The following is a 19,266-nucleotide window of genomic DNA, read 5'->3' as shown; positions in this document are numbered from 1 at the left end:
AAACAATAATAAGATACGGTATAAAGTCGTGGGGACATTCGACTAAAACTAATATTAAAATGATCCAAGGTCTTCAGTACTCTATAGTTCAGAGAATTGTACCAGCAGATATTTACAAACAAAGATGTGATTATGTTCTCCTGTACAAAACACTCAAAACCCTGCCTGTTCGAGGATTACTGTGGCTTTGCATTATAGTAATACTTTCAAAATTCATTTCAAAAAAACTAAAATATAAAACACAATGTAACAATATCAAAATAAGAGAGTGGCTACTCGATCAAAAGTTTATACATGAATAGTAGCTTATGTGTAAATATTTTAATTTTTCATATATTTTCTTGTATTTAAAAAAATATATATTTGTATACACATGTATATTCTGATCTTTCCGGGTCTTAATTATCTCTGTTAATTCATTGTTTTTATTAATGTATATAATATAATATAAGTTAGTTTAAATATAAATATTCACCAGCAAGCTACAGAAGTGGTTTGATGGGATTTTAGTTTTTGTAAAAATATGAAAATTGATATTTTAAAACTGTAAAAATGTATAATTAAGTAATATAAAGTACTCTTTTAACCTACTCTCCAAAATTAATCTGAATGTCCCCTTTCGCGAGACAAGAAATGCATATTTATTCCATCTGCCAGTCTGTAGCACTAACTATGCACAACACTCTTTCCTTTATCGTTCTTGCTCCAACTATAAAACTATTTTTTTCATTTATTAATATATATTTACTATGCCCCTTAATTTATTTAGAAATAATTTAAGGCTCATTTTTTCTGGCTGTGATACTCTCCCACTTGCTATTTAATAGTTCTCACGCTTACACACACCTGAACACTTACTCCCACACAAATACACACACACACACCTCTACACACTTTCTCATACTACTACTAAATGAAGACCGGGACAGTCGAAACTATGAAACCGGGAACTGAAATTAAATAAATAAAAAATATTCTATCAAATTTATGTAATCCGTAAGGATTTAGAAATACATTTCAATTGAAAAAGGAAAAACATTTTTTTTTTTTATTTTTTTATTTACACTATATACATATAAGGGCGGGCATATTGCCTTTAGGTTATTTCTTCCTACCTACCTAAACCGTTCAGTTTGAGAAAATTATTATACCTGTGGTGGTATTCTGAATCTTATTTATCGATTTTTATTTTTCGCATGCACCTAAGCTTTGCTTCAATGAAGATCTATGCGACATCCCATCGGTGATAGGTAATAAAGAACTCACACGAGAGGTAGTATCATACATGATAAATGTAGCGCAGGAAATTGGTAAAATAAACCAAAGTAGGGAACGAAATGCCGAACACTCCTCTAGTGGAACGGAAGGCCTGTTGACTGCTGACTACTGTCAACAGGCCGGCTTCTCCTGAAGAGTTTTAAGTGGCTTCCTCTCCACGTGAGCAAATGCTGAGAAGTTCTTGATTAGCCCACATTAATATATCCCTCCTGATCCCAATAGTTTAGATAAATTTTAAGATATTTAATTGCAGAAAAATCCACTTTTTGAAATATAAACCTTGTATATTATAAGCAAGGTAAATAATAAAGCAACTCCCATATAAAAAAAAAAGCTTTGCTTCATTTATGGCCACACCGTTGATTAAACGTCAAACAAATACGAACATGTGAAACTTAATATGAACATTTTTATTTAGACCATTATTGCGACCTTGAGCATAACCAAAACACTTAATTTGGTTGAATTGACTAAACCGTAGTAGTTTAATTTCTGTTTTTGAAGCAGTTTTATGCACCATTTGACGTTTATGATCAGTGTGGCCATTATATGAAGCAAAGTGTCGTTGCATTTAAAAAATAAACATCTTCAAAAGATTTAGAATACCACCACTGATTACAGTTTTTCGTGAAATTAAATTATTTCAGCATACTGCACATATTCTTAATTGCGTTTCCATGAAGAGTAGAGTTTAGTGTATTTTAATAGCTACGGGGCTCTTCTTTTAAATGTCAGTACAAATCACTGACAATGACTCTTGACGTCACTGGCGGAGTGATTTTAAAATAACAAAACTACAACATCAAAGAAATGGTAATACTGTACATAAAGTAAAATTATTTAACAATTGGCTTAGATTGATACTATTTCATTTTTTCAATCGGTTAGAGGTTAGACTTTATCAATGACTGAGTAAAATAATGAAATGATTATTTCTCTAGTCGAGGAGATTAGCATGCATAAATGTTATTAAAATGCGTCACACTCTAAGTACGTAGTAACGCCTTTCGACTAACAACCCATGACATTTTACCTGTGGTTCAGCTGTCAGGCGTGAAGTACGCGTCGTAACTGGCGGATTATAAAGACATTAATTGAAATATTATTGGACGATTATACGAAGTCTATACGTACATATCACCTCAAAAGTAAGTTAAAATTCCAATATGTAAGGCGGATAAATATATATTCGATTTGTAGCACCACAAAACGCCGGGATTTCAATACAGCCGTGAATCCGAGCCAGGCTTGACGAAAATGAAATTATTTAGTTATTTACCTTGGTTTCATAACTATTGCCATATTTTTAAAATTTTGTTTATTGCCATGGGTCGATTACATTATTCACGGGTTATTTATCTTTCCATCGACAACCGTAGATCGACACTTCGCTAAAATGAATTAATTCACGACCTCCTTTGCATTGGAGACTTTAATTTAGACCTCTGAATGCGCACTGTATGATGTTACGTCTTCTCAGTAATTTTACGGCGTCGAAACTTGGACACTCACTCAAGCCACTAAGTTCAGTGTTCAGTTGAGTGCTGACAATCAGCGTTTATTATAGTCAATATTACAATTTGTCAATAAAATAAGCTGTTATTTTTTATACAAGGTTCTTTTGGTGTTTGGTTTTCTACATATTTTGTTTTTTATTACGAATTTTCGACCAATTCTTCTTTTTGACCAGTCTTTTTTTTGTTGGCTGAAAGATATTTCTTTTAGCCATAAGTCCGACGAAGTACTTCTTCTTTGTATTAAACAAGATTTTTTTTAGTCTTCTCTTCTCTTCTTCTTTTCCACATTCGCTCCTAAGTGGAGCATGTGGACATAACCAGTTGCCTCCAGGAGACCCTATTGCCAGCCAGCACTCTCGCTTCTTCCCATGTCAATCCAGCGCCCCTTAATTCCGCCGAATAAAGTGTAAAGATAATTATTTACGGCCTTTCAGGACAGCGTGATCCCGAAGGTTTAAAGAAGAGGCAATTAGGGTTTAGGTTCTCCCGAGGCATGCGCAGCACGGTCCACCGCCGCATCCTCAAGACGCTCGTTATTGGAGGCTGCTGCGTCCGTTCTCGGACTTCAATGTTAGTTTTAAAACCTGTCATTGGCTGGTCATAAGCCCTGTTATGTAAGTTAAAGAGCTGAAACCTTTTGTGTTGTGAAGAGATTCATTTGACTGAATTATTACACATACTAGGCAACACCTGAAAACAATTGTCTAATTTTCAAACTTCTTCTTGGACCAGTTGGTTTTATTACAATATTTGAGTTTGTCCAAATGTTTGTAGACAAAATACTGGATTTCACTCCCTCAGGAGTCATTAAGATTAACAAATTACAAACAGGGATGGAGAATATCTTAAAATAGGGAATATGGAAGTCTAGACATTTACAGAGCTTATGACCTGTCATTGGCTGGCATTGCATAATTTTATTTTTCAAAAACATCATCTAACTTTGATACTTAAGGAGTTCTGAATTTCATTTTTAATATAAATTATATGTACTTAATTTCCAGGATAAATCAGAGGTTTACTTACATACAATACAAATATATATACAAATATCTATTCCTCAAAGAAGAATATGGAAGTCGTTTTAGTAAATATAAAGGCTGAACCTGAAACTGGCGATGTAGAAAGAGATATTCCCCATGCTGAAAAGGGCGCGCTAACTCTCTACAGAATCGAGAAACCAGGTGTTATTACCGTAAAGGCTGAACCGAGAACTAGGGATTCAGAAGAAGGTATATTTCATACCGGGGAAGGTGCACAACACGTCTACAGAACTAAGCAGTCAGGTGTTGCTACCGTGAAGGCTGAACCAAGAACTGTCGATATAGAAGGATATATTCTCTATACTGGAAAAGGCGCGCTAACTCCCTACAGAAGCAGGGAACCGGTTGTTGCTACCGTGAAGGCTGAACACTCCTACAGAACTAAGGAGTCAGGTGCTGGTACCGTGAAGGCAGAACCGAGAACGAGCGATATTGAAGATATTCTCCAAACTGGGGAAGGCGCGCAATATTCCTACAAAACCAAGGAGTCTGGTGTTGCTATCATGAAGGCTGAACCGATAACTGGAGATACAGAAGAAGATATTTTCCGTACTAGGGAAGGCGCGCAAAATCACTACAGAATTAAGGAGTTAAGTGCTGGTACCGTGAAGGCGGAACCGAGAACTAGCGATATTGAAGAAGATATTCTCCATACTGGGGGAGGCGCGCAACATCCCTATAGAACTAAGGAGTCAGGTGCTGGTACCGTGAAGGCTGAACCGAGGACTGGCAATATAGACGGATATATTTTCCATACTGAGGAAGGCGTTCAACATCCCTACAGAACCAATAAATCAGGTGTTGCTACCGCGAAGGCGGAACCGGGGATCAGTACTGATCAGCCTAGTATTACAAATGAAAAAAATACCTACACAGAAGTGCATATTGATTATCCCGACATTAAACAGAAATGTTTAGATTCCTCTCGTCACAATGAAATCGCCTCTAGTAAGTTATACTCCCTTTCACATTATATGTTCTGAGATTACGTCTGTGAACTATACTCATAGATAATGGTACGCAGAAGATTTATCCTAAAATTTTAGAAATTTTTCTATACAATTGAGGTGGCAGCGCAGAGTTGTACAAAAATGTTTTTTTATCCCAATTACAGTGGTGCATTACAACACAGAACACGCACGCCTGTGAAAAATCACATTTATTTATTTTTTTGTGTTGTCCCCGGGAATCGAACCCGGAACCTTCGGTATGTGGGTCAAGCGTCTTAACCACTAAACCATGAAGGCCGCCGTTTATCGAAAATATTACAATACTGGAAGTTTATTGAAGTCACAGCCTTAGGTTTTAAGGAAACATGTGGTTATTATATTTTAAAATGAGATTAAGTACCTCACCCTTACTTTTTAAGCAATAAGCCCCAATTTGTTTACCCCGTCCGCCCTTCAATAAATCTCGGATTATTTTGAAATACTTAAACTTTTTGTCCCTTTTAATAGTTTATTTTAATATTTAAAGATGTTTCCTAAACTAATTTTGTTTTTGTTTCAGGTTTACAAGCAACCCAGAAATATTCAGCTAGCTCAGAGCGTAAATTTAAATGTTTACAAAAAAACCAATTGAAATCAAACTTGTTTACTCGCATAGTTAAAAAAACATTATCATGCTCAGTTTGCCATTATAAATGTTCTCAGAAAGGTAATTTAAAATCACATATATTAACTCACACCGGCGAGAAACCTTTCTCATGTTCAGAGTGCCCATCAAAATTTTCTCAAAAGAGCAATTTGAAATCACACATGCGAACTCATACTGGTGAAAAACCATTCTCATGCTTAGAGTGCAAATTGAAATTTGCTCAGGGGAGTATTTTAAAAAAACATATGTTAACTCATACCGGCGAAAAACCGTTCTCATGCTCAGAGTGTCAATTCAAATTTACCCAGAGAAGTGCTTTGAAAACACACATGGTAACTCATACCGGTGAAAAACCATTCGCATGTCCAGAGTGCCAATTCAAATTTTCTCGTAAATGCAGCCTTAAATTGCATATGTCAACTCATACTAGTGAGAAACCGTTTTTATGCCTAAAGTGCCCATTTAAATGTTCACTGAAAAGAAATTTGAAATTACACATGTTAAGTCATACTGGTGAAAAACCATTCTCATGCACAGAGTGCCAATTTAAATGTTCGCTGAAAAGAAATTTGAAATCCCACATGTTAACTCATACCGGTGAGAAACCATTTTCATGCTTGGAGTGTCAATTTAAATGTTCTCAGAAAGCTACTTTAAAATCACACATGTTAACTCATACCGGTGAAAAACCATTCTCATGTTCAAAGTGCCAATTTAAAAGTGCACATAGGATTTCTCTAAAAAAACACATGTTTACTCATATGGATGTGAAACCATTCTCATGTTCAGAGTGTCAATTCAAGTGTTATCAGAAAGGCACTTTAAAAAGACACATATCAACCCATACTATTGATAACCAATTCTCATGCTCATTGTGCGAATTCAGATGTTTGAAAAAAAGACATTTCAAATCACACATGCTTACTCATTCCGACGCGAAACCATTTTTGTGCTCAGATTGTGGAAACACGTTTTCTAAAAAAGCGGAATTAATTCATCATTCGCTAAATCACATTGGTGATAAAATTCTTAGAGTGACATTACTAAAAACGAATGTCGTATTAAACCTGTAATGTATTGTTAATTCTTAATGTACCTCCTTAATATTTTTCAGCCCTAAACATTAAACCTTAGGTTATACTTTTACGTGTGGAACCGCTTATACTGTGACCTCAATGCACTCATACTGCCCGGTGATAAAGTCCCGTCGATCGCAGGTGTTAAAAAAATCTTCTCACTTTGCGGAAAGTACAATCTGCTTAGTGGGAACAAAAATTAGGATTGAACTGACGAATTTCTTAATATTAATCAATACGTCGGTACCTGACCTCACACGCACTGATAATCCGGATTACAAATTTAGCACGATAAGAAAAATACTAAAATATTGGAATACTTACATGCTAAGTGAATTTCATGAAAAGACTTTTTTTAAATTCAGGATTATGGATATTCGAGCGTTTACAGGGCTTATGACCTGTCATTGGCTGGATCTACCTCATCTCTGTAGGGATATTAATAAAAAAATATATATACCTACTCCCCCTCGGGAGAAATCCAGATTTGTGTATGTACAAAAAATACACATACCAAAAAATAATGTTGTGTAATAAGATCTGGTCAAAATATAAGTATAAATAAATTGCAGAATCATCTGCAGGCGATTACTAGTACTTAATTTAACTCGGAAGAGTCTTAAATACATAAAATAAAGTAATATGCTAATTAAAAATACTTAACTTCAATATCAATACGTAGATGGCGCTCCAACACGCTAGTGAATGGTTTCTCATTTAATAAGATATATACAAAAATCAAAATGTTACCTGTGTCGATATTTGCTAATAAGCGGAATGGGGAATGTTGTAATACGTAAAGTGGCCACTTAACCCAGCCAATGACTGGTCATAAGCCCTGTAAACGCTCGAATATCCATAATCCTGAATTTGAAAAAATTCTACCTCATCTCTGTAGGGATATTAATAAAAAAATTGAAGGTTATTATTATAAAATGAATAAAACTGGAGTGATTGCATCAAAAATTACGTTTCGGTCATTCGAAATCACATTTGTCTGTAGGTTCGCTTTGTTATTTAATTACTCTAAGACTAGAAATGATTTATTGCGTCTGTCCTCCGTATGGGCTCATTCTGCCCGCAAAACTCAGCTGCAGGACCCCCGACCTCAGATTTCCACCTCACTCGACCACCGAGTAGCCGGATGACAGAAGTCGCTTCGCTAACAGTCGATGAGATTGCCAAAAACTTTGTTTATATATGTAGGAATAAAGTGGTTGATACCCGTATGCAGAGACAAAACTTAAGGTGAGGAATGTACATTCTAATCTCATTTGCTAAGAATAACCCGAAGGTGAAGACAATAGGATGTACTTTCCTCACCTTAAGGTTTGTCTCTGCATACGGGTATGAGGGTTGGTTGGAGTTCCTACCCCAGTTAGAGATTGACAGAGAAGACACGAGATTGCTGTTTGATGTTTATTTATTATGTGTATTTGAATCGGGTTGTGGTATCGTGGCTAGTGTTGCGTACTCACCGGCCAGAGACCCGAGGTTCAAACCCCACTCTACCCCAACTTAATTTCCATTTTCTAATAGTGAGTTATTTACAACTCGTTGAAAATGGCCTTTCAAAATTGAAATATTTGTAAATTATTAGAACGCTAATATTTATTTTATAAAAAAAAATAATTTTTTTAAATTTTTAAATTTTATTTATTTAACTTTTTGTACATAATGTTATTTGTACATTGGCGGGCTTATTGCCAAATGGCAATTTCTTCCAACCAACCAATGAAATAAAAGTTTTATTTTTATAATTCAAGTTACAGAACATATTCAATAGAAAAAAAAGATTAAAAAGCTAAAAGTATATAAAAATAGAAATAAACGTATTTGTTTATAAATTACCTTAAATCAAAACTATTACTCAATTGGAAAAAGGAAAAAAGAGGAAAGAGGAAAAAGGAAAGGAGGAGAGATTAAGGAAGAGAAAGGAGATGTTTTTCAGACGTGATTTAAATAGAGAAAATTACATGGCGAATAAATAATTGATTATGTTGGGTGAGTGTTACGGCGATGATGGGTTGATGAGACTGCACTTGAACTACATTCTGGAACTGAGTGACGTCGTCGAGCTGACTGATGTTGGCTGCGTCCTGTGGTCTCTTTATAGACCATATTCCTTATTATATTGTAATTAATTTCTTCATGGTAGAGACAGTGTGAATGTACTGCAGGGCGAAGATCCCGTTTTTATATGCAATATTGCTAGAGTTGTAATATAAGTTGTATTGAATTCGATAAAAAAATTATGACATTGCATCGTCGGTCATTTGTCTATTTCAGGTGAACTAATTTAACACGCGTGTGTCATCGGCCATGGACTATGGACCCTACATATATTTGGTGTATATCGACCCGCAATTTTTTTTTCTTCTCTAAATATTGTCAACAATAATGTATATAACGATATTTTAATGTAAATAAAACCTTTTGTCTTTGTTAGTATAGTATTGTAATTCTTGTATATTTTGGTTTAATAAAAATAGTTTTTTAAAAGTAAAGGAAAAAGAAAGGAGGAGATAATTTAAATAATACTTTACGTTTTGTGATATTTCTTTCCCTATATTAATTTACAAAAATTCCATATTATAATCTGGCAAAAGAAAGGGATGGCCCAGAGCTAACAACCAATAGGGAGAGAGAAACAACCCCCCACCAAAAGGCACCCATTAAAATACTAGATAAACAGTATAAAGGAGTTATTTGGTCTCTTGCATCCCTTGCAAATGGTTGCACCGTAAATACGGTGTCCCCGATGTGACGTGGAGGCTCTCTCACTGAGACGTGGGAACTCTGGACCTTGACATCCACAGAGACGTGGAGGGTATTTTCCTCCCACCCTGGGGAAAATTAGCTGCCAGCTACCTTCAGACTGACGCAGACTTCAAGGACCCGATTCCACCAGCCCAGCCTGCCATCTCCAGGAATCAACGCCACACCTCCAGGGTCAGCATCACCCAGGAATCAACACAACATCGCCTAGGGATCAAGACCACACGATTCCTTCATCAGCATAACACCCAACATAAGTGACCGAATTATTTCCTCCCTTTCTATAGTAAAGTCATAGTTTTAATCAAAATTAAGTAAGCATTATTTTATTTTTTATACACTTTAAAACAGTTGTTTTTTTTTTTGTTTTGTAACCAACTGTGTTTTTTTCCTTCAAACGTTACAACTAATAAACCTTAATTGAAAACTGTTTTTACTTCTTTCCACCTCTCTACCACCTTACCATTTTTGAGAGTCAATTTCACTCAGCAAATAAATACAGTTTTTAATACATTTTAATAATACTCATTTATTACACTTCTCGGGAGAAAAGAAGTTGGGATAATTTGTCGAGTGATTAAAATAAATAAATGTTATTAAAATGCGTCACACTCTTAGTACGTAGTTAGGCCTTTAGACTGGCAACACATTATGTTATATCTGTGGTTCTGCTGTCAAGCGTGACGTACGCGTTAGTGTCTGGTAAATTGTTGAGACCTAAACTGGAATACTTTCTGACGTTAATACGAAGTTTTTACATACACATCACTTCAAAAGTAAGTAACAATTCCAGTACGTAAATTAGAGCAATATATATTCGATTTGTAGCACCGCAACACGCCAGGATCCCAATGCAACCGTAAATCCGAGCCAGGCTTGACGAAAATGACATTATTTAGTTATTGTGATCTTGGCGTGTAAACCACTGATTACATATACAGGTAAACGTCGCTATACGCCGGGGTTCCGTTCAGAGAGACACCGGCGTAAAAAAATCAGCGTAAAATGAACACAAATATAATGGAAGACGTAAGGTTAGGTTCCGTGTCAAAACTCTATGAACAATCTAGTGTGTTTATTTGATATAAATCCTTTGTATATTTTAAATAAGCTTTGAACGCATTTAATAAAATCAGTTTACATTTGTTTAAAAAATAAATAATAATCTCTCGATACAAATATGATATTTTTTTTATTAAATTGAAAACATATTATACATAATTATATACAATACTCCCAAGGAGTTTTAAAAAAACTCATTTAGGGACATACAGATAGCAAATTTATTTAAAGACGTTTTTATATTTTGAACTATAATATTATTTACAAAAGCAGAAAAATTAAAATTATGATATACTACAAATTAAAAAGGGTATGAAAAATACTTAAAAATTACAAAATAAACATAATACTAGGCATGGAAATAAATTCAAAATGATGTTTACATTATGCAATCTGGGAAAGAAAATTTAAAATATATAAAAAGTTAAAAAATTACATGTATATACAAACTGAACTAGTACAAAATAAAATTATTTTTTTTAATTAACAAAATATGCCCACACACAATACAGGTTTAATTTTTTTTATCAAAAACGTATTGAAATTACGTAAACAAGTTAAAAAGTATGATTTTTTTATAATAAATACTAACTCACCAGTTCGTCAGTACTAAATTAAATTCTCACACTTTTTTGAAAAAAGCATCAAATTTCATTTGCTTTCATTGTTGCTTCCTTTCTTGCAGAATCACGGCATAAATTACGAATATTTGAATATTCTTTTAGTTTTAATAATAATAAAATAAAAAAAATGTTCATACCGTTTTATTTTTCTTAAAAACGAACCAAAAGTAAATCGGAAATATTTTCACACACAATAGGCTGCTCGCGTACACGGTAATATAATAAAACAACGTGTAAAAGTGTGTTTGCCATTAGAATCGCGGCGCCTACTGTCGTCTGGCGTCGGCTGAACCCGGGAATCCCATGCCGGCACCAACTGGCGTAATTGTAAATCGGCGTAAATCGAACCGGCGCAAAACGCGTTTACCTATTTATTAAATATATTTTTTATTTTCACCTGTACTAGTAATTATATATCTAACGCCGGATTCGACGGCTGACGGTAGCATTAACCGTAGGCAACCAGAAAATCAACAATATTTTGAGTTCGTCCAAATTTTTGTAGACAAGGACTGGATTCAACGCCCCATTGAGCTGTTGAAGTCTAGGCATCCACTGGGCTCATGACCTTTCATTGGCTGGTTTAGTGGCCACTTTACACACTGTGTAACATTCACCATTCTGCCCTTATTTGAACATCTACATTCCTTCAATTCTTTTATCTGTTGATGTTTGTGAAGTAAAAGAGCTATATCTTTGTTTATGCGGCCGAGATTCATCTGATTATGAAATATGGCAGAATGGTGAATGCTACTCAGTGTGTAAAGTGGCCACTTAAACATATGCCCTGTGGATGCCTAGACTTCTATATTACCTTCTCTGGAATGTTCTTCATCTCTGTTGTAATATGTTAACCGGATAATATGTTGTGCATCTGCTTCTTCTTATTCAGGATAAAGCGATGTGATATTAATTGGAATGGCAGCGATGGTCGACATTCTAAATATATCAATTCATCATCGTTATTACCTTCCCGCACCTAATGGTGCATAGGGCATTATATTAGTCACCAATTGCAGCGTATCTTGTTTTTTTTTTTTGTTACGTGAAGGTAAAATGATCAGTCTCACGCTTCAGGTGCCAGTCCAGGAACTATGAAATACATTGGTTTCTTTTTAGAATTCGAAATTTAACATATTAAAAAACACTCTTAACTCTCTCCTTATATATACAACAACAACAATCCATCACACCGTTTCCCCCTAAGGGTAGGCAGAGAGGATAGAACGCCACATCTTTCCATACAGATCTCGCTTCCTCTTAATACATCTTCTCATGCACGCGCGCCGTTTATTCCAACTTTTGACATGTTCATCTTCAAGTATTTGTTGGATTTGGTCATGCCACGTCTTTCTCGGTCTTCCTCTATTTCTGCACCCATCAACATTCGCATTAAAAATGTTTTTAGTCGCTCTTTCGCTGTCCATTCGCTCTACATGCCCAAACTGGCGCAGAGCTCCTTTCTTGATTTTGTCGATAATGCTTGTCTCAGCCTTACATAATGTACGGATCTCAACATGTGTGCATCTATCGTACATAGTTTTACCACACAATCGCCTTAGAATCCGCATTTTGACAGCATTCAGCCTACTTTCATCCCTGTTTTTCCAAGTCCATACTTTGCTCCCATACATCAGGGTCGGGACCGGGACTCCTTTGTGAACTGCTATTTTTGCCTCTTGCGACAAACATTTTTTTGCCAAGGTTGATTTAAGTGCACCGTTCACTCTATTCCCGGCACTCACCCTCCTTTCAGTTGCTGTAAAAATCTTTCAACCATGTCGGGAATCGAACCCGAGACCTCTAGCATAATAATTTAATGCGCTGATCACTATACTACAAGGCTTACAATAATGAATATGTCGATTACAATAATAATATAATTTAACCATTCAAATATTTAAAGGACGTCGATTATCGATTTTTCATCGACCCTCTTTAATTTCAGCATTGTATTTTTTAACACGTATAATTTTATTATTTAAAAATATAATCTATCTTTAATTCTTGTTGAAGGAATTCTTTATTTTATTTTCAATATAAATAATAAAGATTTAATTTCCAGAATAAATCAGAGGTTTACCTTGAATCTATTATTTAAAGAAAACAATATGGACATCGCTTCAGTAAATATAAAGTCTGAACCGGGGACTGGCGATGTAGAAGAAGATATCCCCTTTGCTGGGGAAGGGGCGCCATGTCCCTACAGAAACGAGGAGTCCGGTATCGCTACTGTGAAGACTGAACCGGGGACTGGCGATGAAGAAGGAGATATTCTTACTGAGGAAGGAGAGCTATGTGCCTACAGAAGTGAGGAGCCAGGTGTTGCTATCGTGAAGTCTGAACCGGGGATCGGCGATGTAGAAGGAGATATTGTCCTTACTGGGGAAGGAGAGCTATGTGCCTACAGAAGTGAGGAGCCAGGTGTTGCTACCGTGAAGGCTGAACCGGGGACCAGTACTGACCAGCCTAGGATCACCAGTGATATAATTATCTTCACAGAGATAGATATCGACTATCCTGACATTAAACAAGAATGTTTGAACTCCTCTCGTCACAATAAAATTTCCTCAAGTAAGTAACACTCTCTTCCATATTATCTGATCTGCTGTGTGGACTATTGATGATAGTACTTCTAATATACCTGCAATATGTTCATACCAATCGACTAACTAGAGTTTAGTTACTAGACTGTTTAATATTTTCTATATTCGTCATATTAAAACTAATCACATGCCATTATATTTAATCTAATTATTTGACTATGTATTTTGTATTGTTATTTGTTATCGCTTGACACGGGCATAGCCTAAAAAGCCCTTAAAAGTTCATTAAAAGTTTGGATGATTTTCGTCTTCTCCAAGCGGATATATCTAATATATGTAAATGGGGAAGGCGTAACAAACTTAGGTTTATTGTTTCCAAGTGTTTCACTAGGGCCCAAAAAAATCTATTTTATCGCTACAAAACGAATGACCAGAATCTGATACAAACATCAAATGTTAAGGATCTGGGCGTTAGATTTATGAGTACCCTGACATTTTATGAACACATAGAGACAATCAGTGGTAATGCATTGAAGATGTTGGGATTCGTTCTGCGTACTGCCAGGGTTTTTGAAAATACTCGCGTACTGAGAACTCTTTACAACTCCTTGGTGCGAAGTAGACTCGAGAGTGGCTCGATGATTTGGGGGCCACATGAACTGAAGTACTCTCCTATGATAGAGAAAATCCAAAAGAAGTTTCTGAGATATCTCTACATGAGAGAGTGCGGGTATTATCCTCGGCTCTACCCGATCGAGTTTCTTCAGGGTATGCTTGGCTACAACAGTTTAGAGTAGAATGTGTATTTGACTTCACATTTTTATCGATTGTTGCGCGGTATTGTCGATAATCCTGAGATTATGATGAGCATCGGTTTGTATGTTCCTGATAATTACCTAAGACAGCATCAGCATAGATTGTTTCATATTCCGATATACAGGACCTACCTGCCGATGGTTATGCCTGTTGGAAGAGCTACCACTATGCTGAACGACATCGCTTTGGATATCGATCTGTTCCATGTATCCGAAAGGGTTTCCCTGAGCAGGAATCTCATCTATATATTTTTTTTTATAATATGTACGTATTAAATGTATGTTTGTAATGTATATGTTATATTTAAATAAATGAATTGAATTGGATATCTCAAAAAAATTGTAATAAACTACTTATAAGAAAATAAAATAATAATAATGAAATAAATAAAACAACATTGTGAGTTAAACCAATATTTTTTTTCTACCGACCGGTTTCAAAGCTGAATAATCTTCCATAATAAAACCTGCATTCTACACAACTAATAATATAGGAACATTGTTAAAGTTCATAAATATAATAAACCTGACATAAACCAATTAAATAGTAATGATCGCGATTCAAACTACATTGGAAAAACTAAAAAAAACTTTAATATTAGAGTAAAATAACAATTAAGGTGCCTGAATAATAATCATTTTTCTGAATTCGCAAACCACTGGATTGAAAGTGCTTCATATTGAAAATAAAATATTTAAATGTATCTTTAAATAAAGTATTTAGGGCGCGATCGATCCTGTGTTAATAAAATTTTAATGATACCATGACCACTCACATGTTAACAATGACTAGGAAATAAAATCATCGTTTGCCCCAATACAGTCTGGTTAGTCTTGGTTTAGTGAGGCGATTGTGCAATCATCAAATAAAGAAAATAAAAAAATGTTTTGTTTTGTTTTTCATAAAAATCGTACATTAAGGCCATTTTCCCCCGTCAATTGTTCAATGAAACTCATATTATTTTTGAAATACTCCAACTTTTACCTCTTTTATTTTCTCTATACTTTACTTGAGATTGAAAGAGATTTCATTCGTGTTTTTGTTTCAGGTTTACAGGCAACCCAGAAATATTTTGCCTATTCAGAATGTCAATATAAATCTCCAGAAAAGAGTAATTTGACATCGCACAGGCTAAAAGATACTGGCGAAAAATCGTTCTCCTGCCCAAAGCATAAATTGATATGTTTAAAAAAAAGACATTTAAAATCAAACAAGTTAACCCGTACTGATGAGAAACCATTTTCCTGCTCGGAGTGCCAATTAAAATTTAGGCAAAAACACCATTTGAAATCACACATGTCGACTCATACCGGTGAGAAACCGTTCAGATGCTCTGAATGCCAATGGAAATTTGCTCAGAAAGGTGCTTTAAAATTGCACATGTTAATTCATACCGGTGAGAAACCGTTTTCATGCTCAGAGTGCCAATTCAAATATAGGCACAAACACCATTTAAAATCACACATGTTGACTCACACCGGTGAGAAACCATTTTCATGCTCAGTGTGCCAATTTAAATCTATATACAGAAGCCATTTGAAATCACACATGTTGACTCACACCGGTGTGAAACCATTCTCATGCTCAGAGTGCCACTATAAATCTTCTCAGAAAAGTAATTTAAAATCACACATGTTAACTCATGCTGGTGAGAAACCATTTTCATGCTCAGAGTGCCAATTTAAATCTATATACAGAAGCCATTTGAAATCACATATGTTGACTCACACCGGTGAGAAACCATTCTCATGCTCAGAGTGCCACTATAAATTTTCTCAAAAAAGTGGTTTAAAATCACACATGATAACTCATGCTGGTGAGAAACCATTCTCATGCTCAGAATGCCAATTTAAATGTTCCCTGAGATATAATTTCAAATTACACTTGTTAACTCATACCAGTGAGAAACCATTCGCATGCTCAGAGTGCCAATTCAAATGTTCTCTGAAAAGGAGTTTAAAATCACACATGTTAACTCACACTGGTGAAAAACCATTTACATGCTCAGAGTGCCAATTAAAATTTGCTCATAAAAGTTCTTTAAAATTACACATGTTATTACATACCGGTGAGAAACCGTTCTCATGCACATTGTGCCCATTCAAATGTTCTATAAAGTGTTCCTTAAAACGACACATGGCAACTCACACCGGTGAGAAACCATTCTCGTGCTCAAAGTGCCAATTTAAATGTTTTATAAAATGTAATTTAAAACGACACATGTTAATTCACACCGGTGAGAAACCATTCAGATGCTCAGAGTGCCAATTGAAATTTGCTCTGAAAGGTAATTTAAAATCGCACATGTTAATTCATACCGGTGAGAAACCGTTCAGATGCTCTGAGTGCCAGTTGAAATTTGCCCAGAAAGGTGCTTTAAAATTGCACATGATAATCCATACCGGTGTAAAACCGTTTTCATGCTCAGAGTGCCAATTTAAATGTTCTTACAGATCTAGTTTAAAATCACACATGTTAACACATACCGGTGAGAAACCATTCTCGTGCTCAAAGTGCCAATTTAAATGTGCACATAGAGCTAGCTTAAATACTCACATGTTTACGCATTCGGATGAAAAACCATTCTCATGCTCAGAGTGCCAGTATAAATGTACTACGAGAGGTAGTCTAAAAAAACACATGTTTACTCATTCTGGCGAGAAACCATTTTCATGTTCAGAGTGCCAATATAAATGTTATGACAAACGTAGTTTAACATCACACATGATAACGCACACCGGTGAGAAACCATTCTGGTGCTCAAAGTGCGAATATAAAAGTGCATATCAATCTAGTTTAAAAACTCACATGTCTACTCATTCGGATGAGAAACCATTCTCATGCTCAGAGTGTCAATTCAAATGTTCTCTGAGAGCTAGTTTAAAAATGCACATGTTTACTCATTCTGCCGAGAAACCATTCTCGTGTTCAGAGTGCCAGTATAAATGTTCTCGGAAAGGTTCATTAAAATCACACATGTTATACCATACCGGTGAGAAAGCATTTTCGCGCTAAAAAATATGCCAATTCAAAAGTGTACATAGATCTTATCTTAAAAATTACATTTTTACTCATTTGGATGAAAAACGAAAAAAGCTGTTGCAATATAAAAATAACAAAACTATCCACACTTTTCGCGAACTACAATCCTTATGGTGGGAACAAAAAATGTTATAATACATACCGTTAAGTAGTATTATTAAAATCTGTTTTTGCAAGATAAAGAGACGGTTTTGAATTACGCTATTATTTATGTAGGTAGGTTTTTATGCATAGTTTATTTTATAATTAATTTTCCGTTTTTGGTGTAAAGTTTGCTTCTAATACTCTCAAATAAAATAGTCTCATCATAATATTGTGTATGAAATACGAAATAAATATCCATTTCATTTGTAAATATAAATCGGTGTTATATTTTAATAATATTGATTCTCGATCAAGTTATTTATAATGATTGGTGTTCGAAATAAGATTGACAAATAAGAAATGCTGAAAGAGACGACAAATTATTCGCGATATGAGTGAGGGAAACATACATCAGCCGTTCGGGCAGCCTATAAAAGGTCTGCAGCCATTAAATAGATGCCAGTAGACAATCGTGAGTCAAGTGTTTGAAAGCCGAATAGTCGTCAGATGAAAGTAAATCGATTTGAGCAGTATTTGGGCGCCCGAGTCCCTGGTCCATGCCAATGTCGACGCCGCCGCGGACAAGATGTACCCAGCGCTACATTTTAAGCCTTGTGGAGTTTAGACGAATGAGGTACATCAGACGTGAAGGTCACTCTGAATCCAAAAGTCTCACCGTTCTCCGAGAAGACGTACTTCAAGGCACGCCGATACTACCACCGCCAGTGGTAATTTATTTAATCTAATTTCTTCAGCTGGCCGTCACTGCGACGCCAACGGGACGCCAAACCTAAGCTCTAAGCAGATCTCCGCCAAGACATCTCCGAGCTTGTACTCAACCGAGCACAGTTTTCTGGACTTTCATCCATCGTCTCGCGTTGCGTTGTTTTAGTACAGTACCGCGAAACCGTCCAATTTGCCCTGGAGGGATATTTTGCCCAAAAAGTCTAATCTATGATCAACCTTAAAAAAAATATATATTTCCATTTGATTTCGATAAATTTAGTACATTAAGGACGAAAGTAGATTTTTGTCACTAACTTCCCTCCGAAGCTTTAGTCACTAACTTTACTCAGTGGCTTGTCAGAACCTGTTAAAGTGCGCGTGTAATTTGTTGCGGGCCAATTACGACTGTGTTTTTTAATGTACTGCTCGATAGCAAAGACAAAGGTAAGATTTTCTTGTTGCATAATATTGACAAAGGTTTTCAGATCATTTCCTGATTATATTATGTGCTGTCAGTAGCTTAAATCAAGAATTATGACGATGGGCAAATTAAAAGGCATAAGTTGAGCCTCTGGGTTGTTGATTTTGCCCAAACGAAAAAAAATTGTTTGGGTTGTCACTTTCTTATTTTAATAATTAGTTAAAATTAAATTAAAACTATTATGAAGGTTTTGCACACATTAGGTATTTTAAATTTTCAAAAATATTATCATTATTGTGGATAATTTAATTCAATTCTTCTTTGCATTTCTTAATTCATTTGATAATGTGTTTTTATATTCCTTATATTGCTTTTTAATAGATTCTGAAGCATTTATCATTTTTGGCATGGTATACAATTTGTTTCTATATTAGTTCATTTTCATTATATCTGGAATTAACCAGCCCCAATTATTATCCACCCTCAAACGATATTTTTTCACTTTCGTAGCTATGGACTTTGATTCCGAAATAATTTATATTAATTTTTAAAATTGATGTCTTCTAGTTTTAACCTTCTTAGTTGTTCGTTAACTATATTCCTGAAACAGTTATTATTTCTCACAACATAGGTACAAGTATTTGCCATTTCGAAAAAT

At 35.2% G+C, this 19,266-nt stretch overlaps 2 protein-coding genes across 4 annotated transcripts; both read left to right on the top strand.

Moving 5' to 3' along the window:
- Positions 1-2,253: 2,253 nt before the first annotated feature.
- LOC148274852 (uncharacterized) lies at positions 2,254-9,715 on the top strand. 3 transcript variants are annotated; one of them, XM_088236535.1, is made up of 4 exons: positions 2,254-2,426; positions 3,800-4,786; positions 5,348-5,494; positions 8,800-9,715. In XM_088236535.1, exons 2-4 carry the CDS (start codon positions 3,868-3,870, stop codon positions 8,811-8,813), a joined length of 1,080 nt encoding a protein of 359 aa, XP_088092661.1. In that variant the 5' UTR covers positions 2,254-2,426; positions 3,800-3,867; the 3' UTR covers positions 8,814-9,715. The 3 variants fall into 3 exon arrangements, with proteins under 3 accessions (XP_088092661.1, XP_088092659.1, XP_088092660.1); XM_088236533.1 differs by having other exon boundaries at positions 5,348-9,715; XM_088236534.1 differs by lacking the exon at positions 2,254-2,426 and adding an exon at positions 3,230-3,365 and having other exon boundaries at positions 5,348-9,715.
- Positions 9,716-9,972: 257 nt separating this feature from the next.
- Positions 9,973-17,738, top strand: LOC148274851 (uncharacterized). Its single transcript, XM_088236543.1, has 3 exons — positions 9,973-10,064; positions 13,039-13,547; positions 15,384-17,738. The coding sequence occupies exons 2-3, from the start codon at positions 13,085-13,087 to the stop codon at positions 17,348-17,350; spliced, it is 2,430 nt and encodes an 809-aa protein (XP_088092669.1). The 5' UTR covers positions 9,973-10,064; positions 13,039-13,084; the 3' UTR covers positions 17,351-17,738.
- Positions 17,739-19,266: the final 1,528 nt, after the last annotated feature.

This window comes from Micrasema longulum, unplaced genomic scaffold (genome assembly GCF_059751315.1).
Source record: "Micrasema longulum isolate JH-2025_06_02 unplaced genomic scaffold, ASM5975131v1 h1tg001567l, whole genome shotgun sequence".
Lineage (NCBI taxonomy): Eukaryota > Metazoa > Arthropoda > Insecta > Trichoptera > Brachycentridae > Micrasema > Micrasema longulum.
This window is presented reverse-complemented; position numbering and strand designations above follow the sequence as displayed.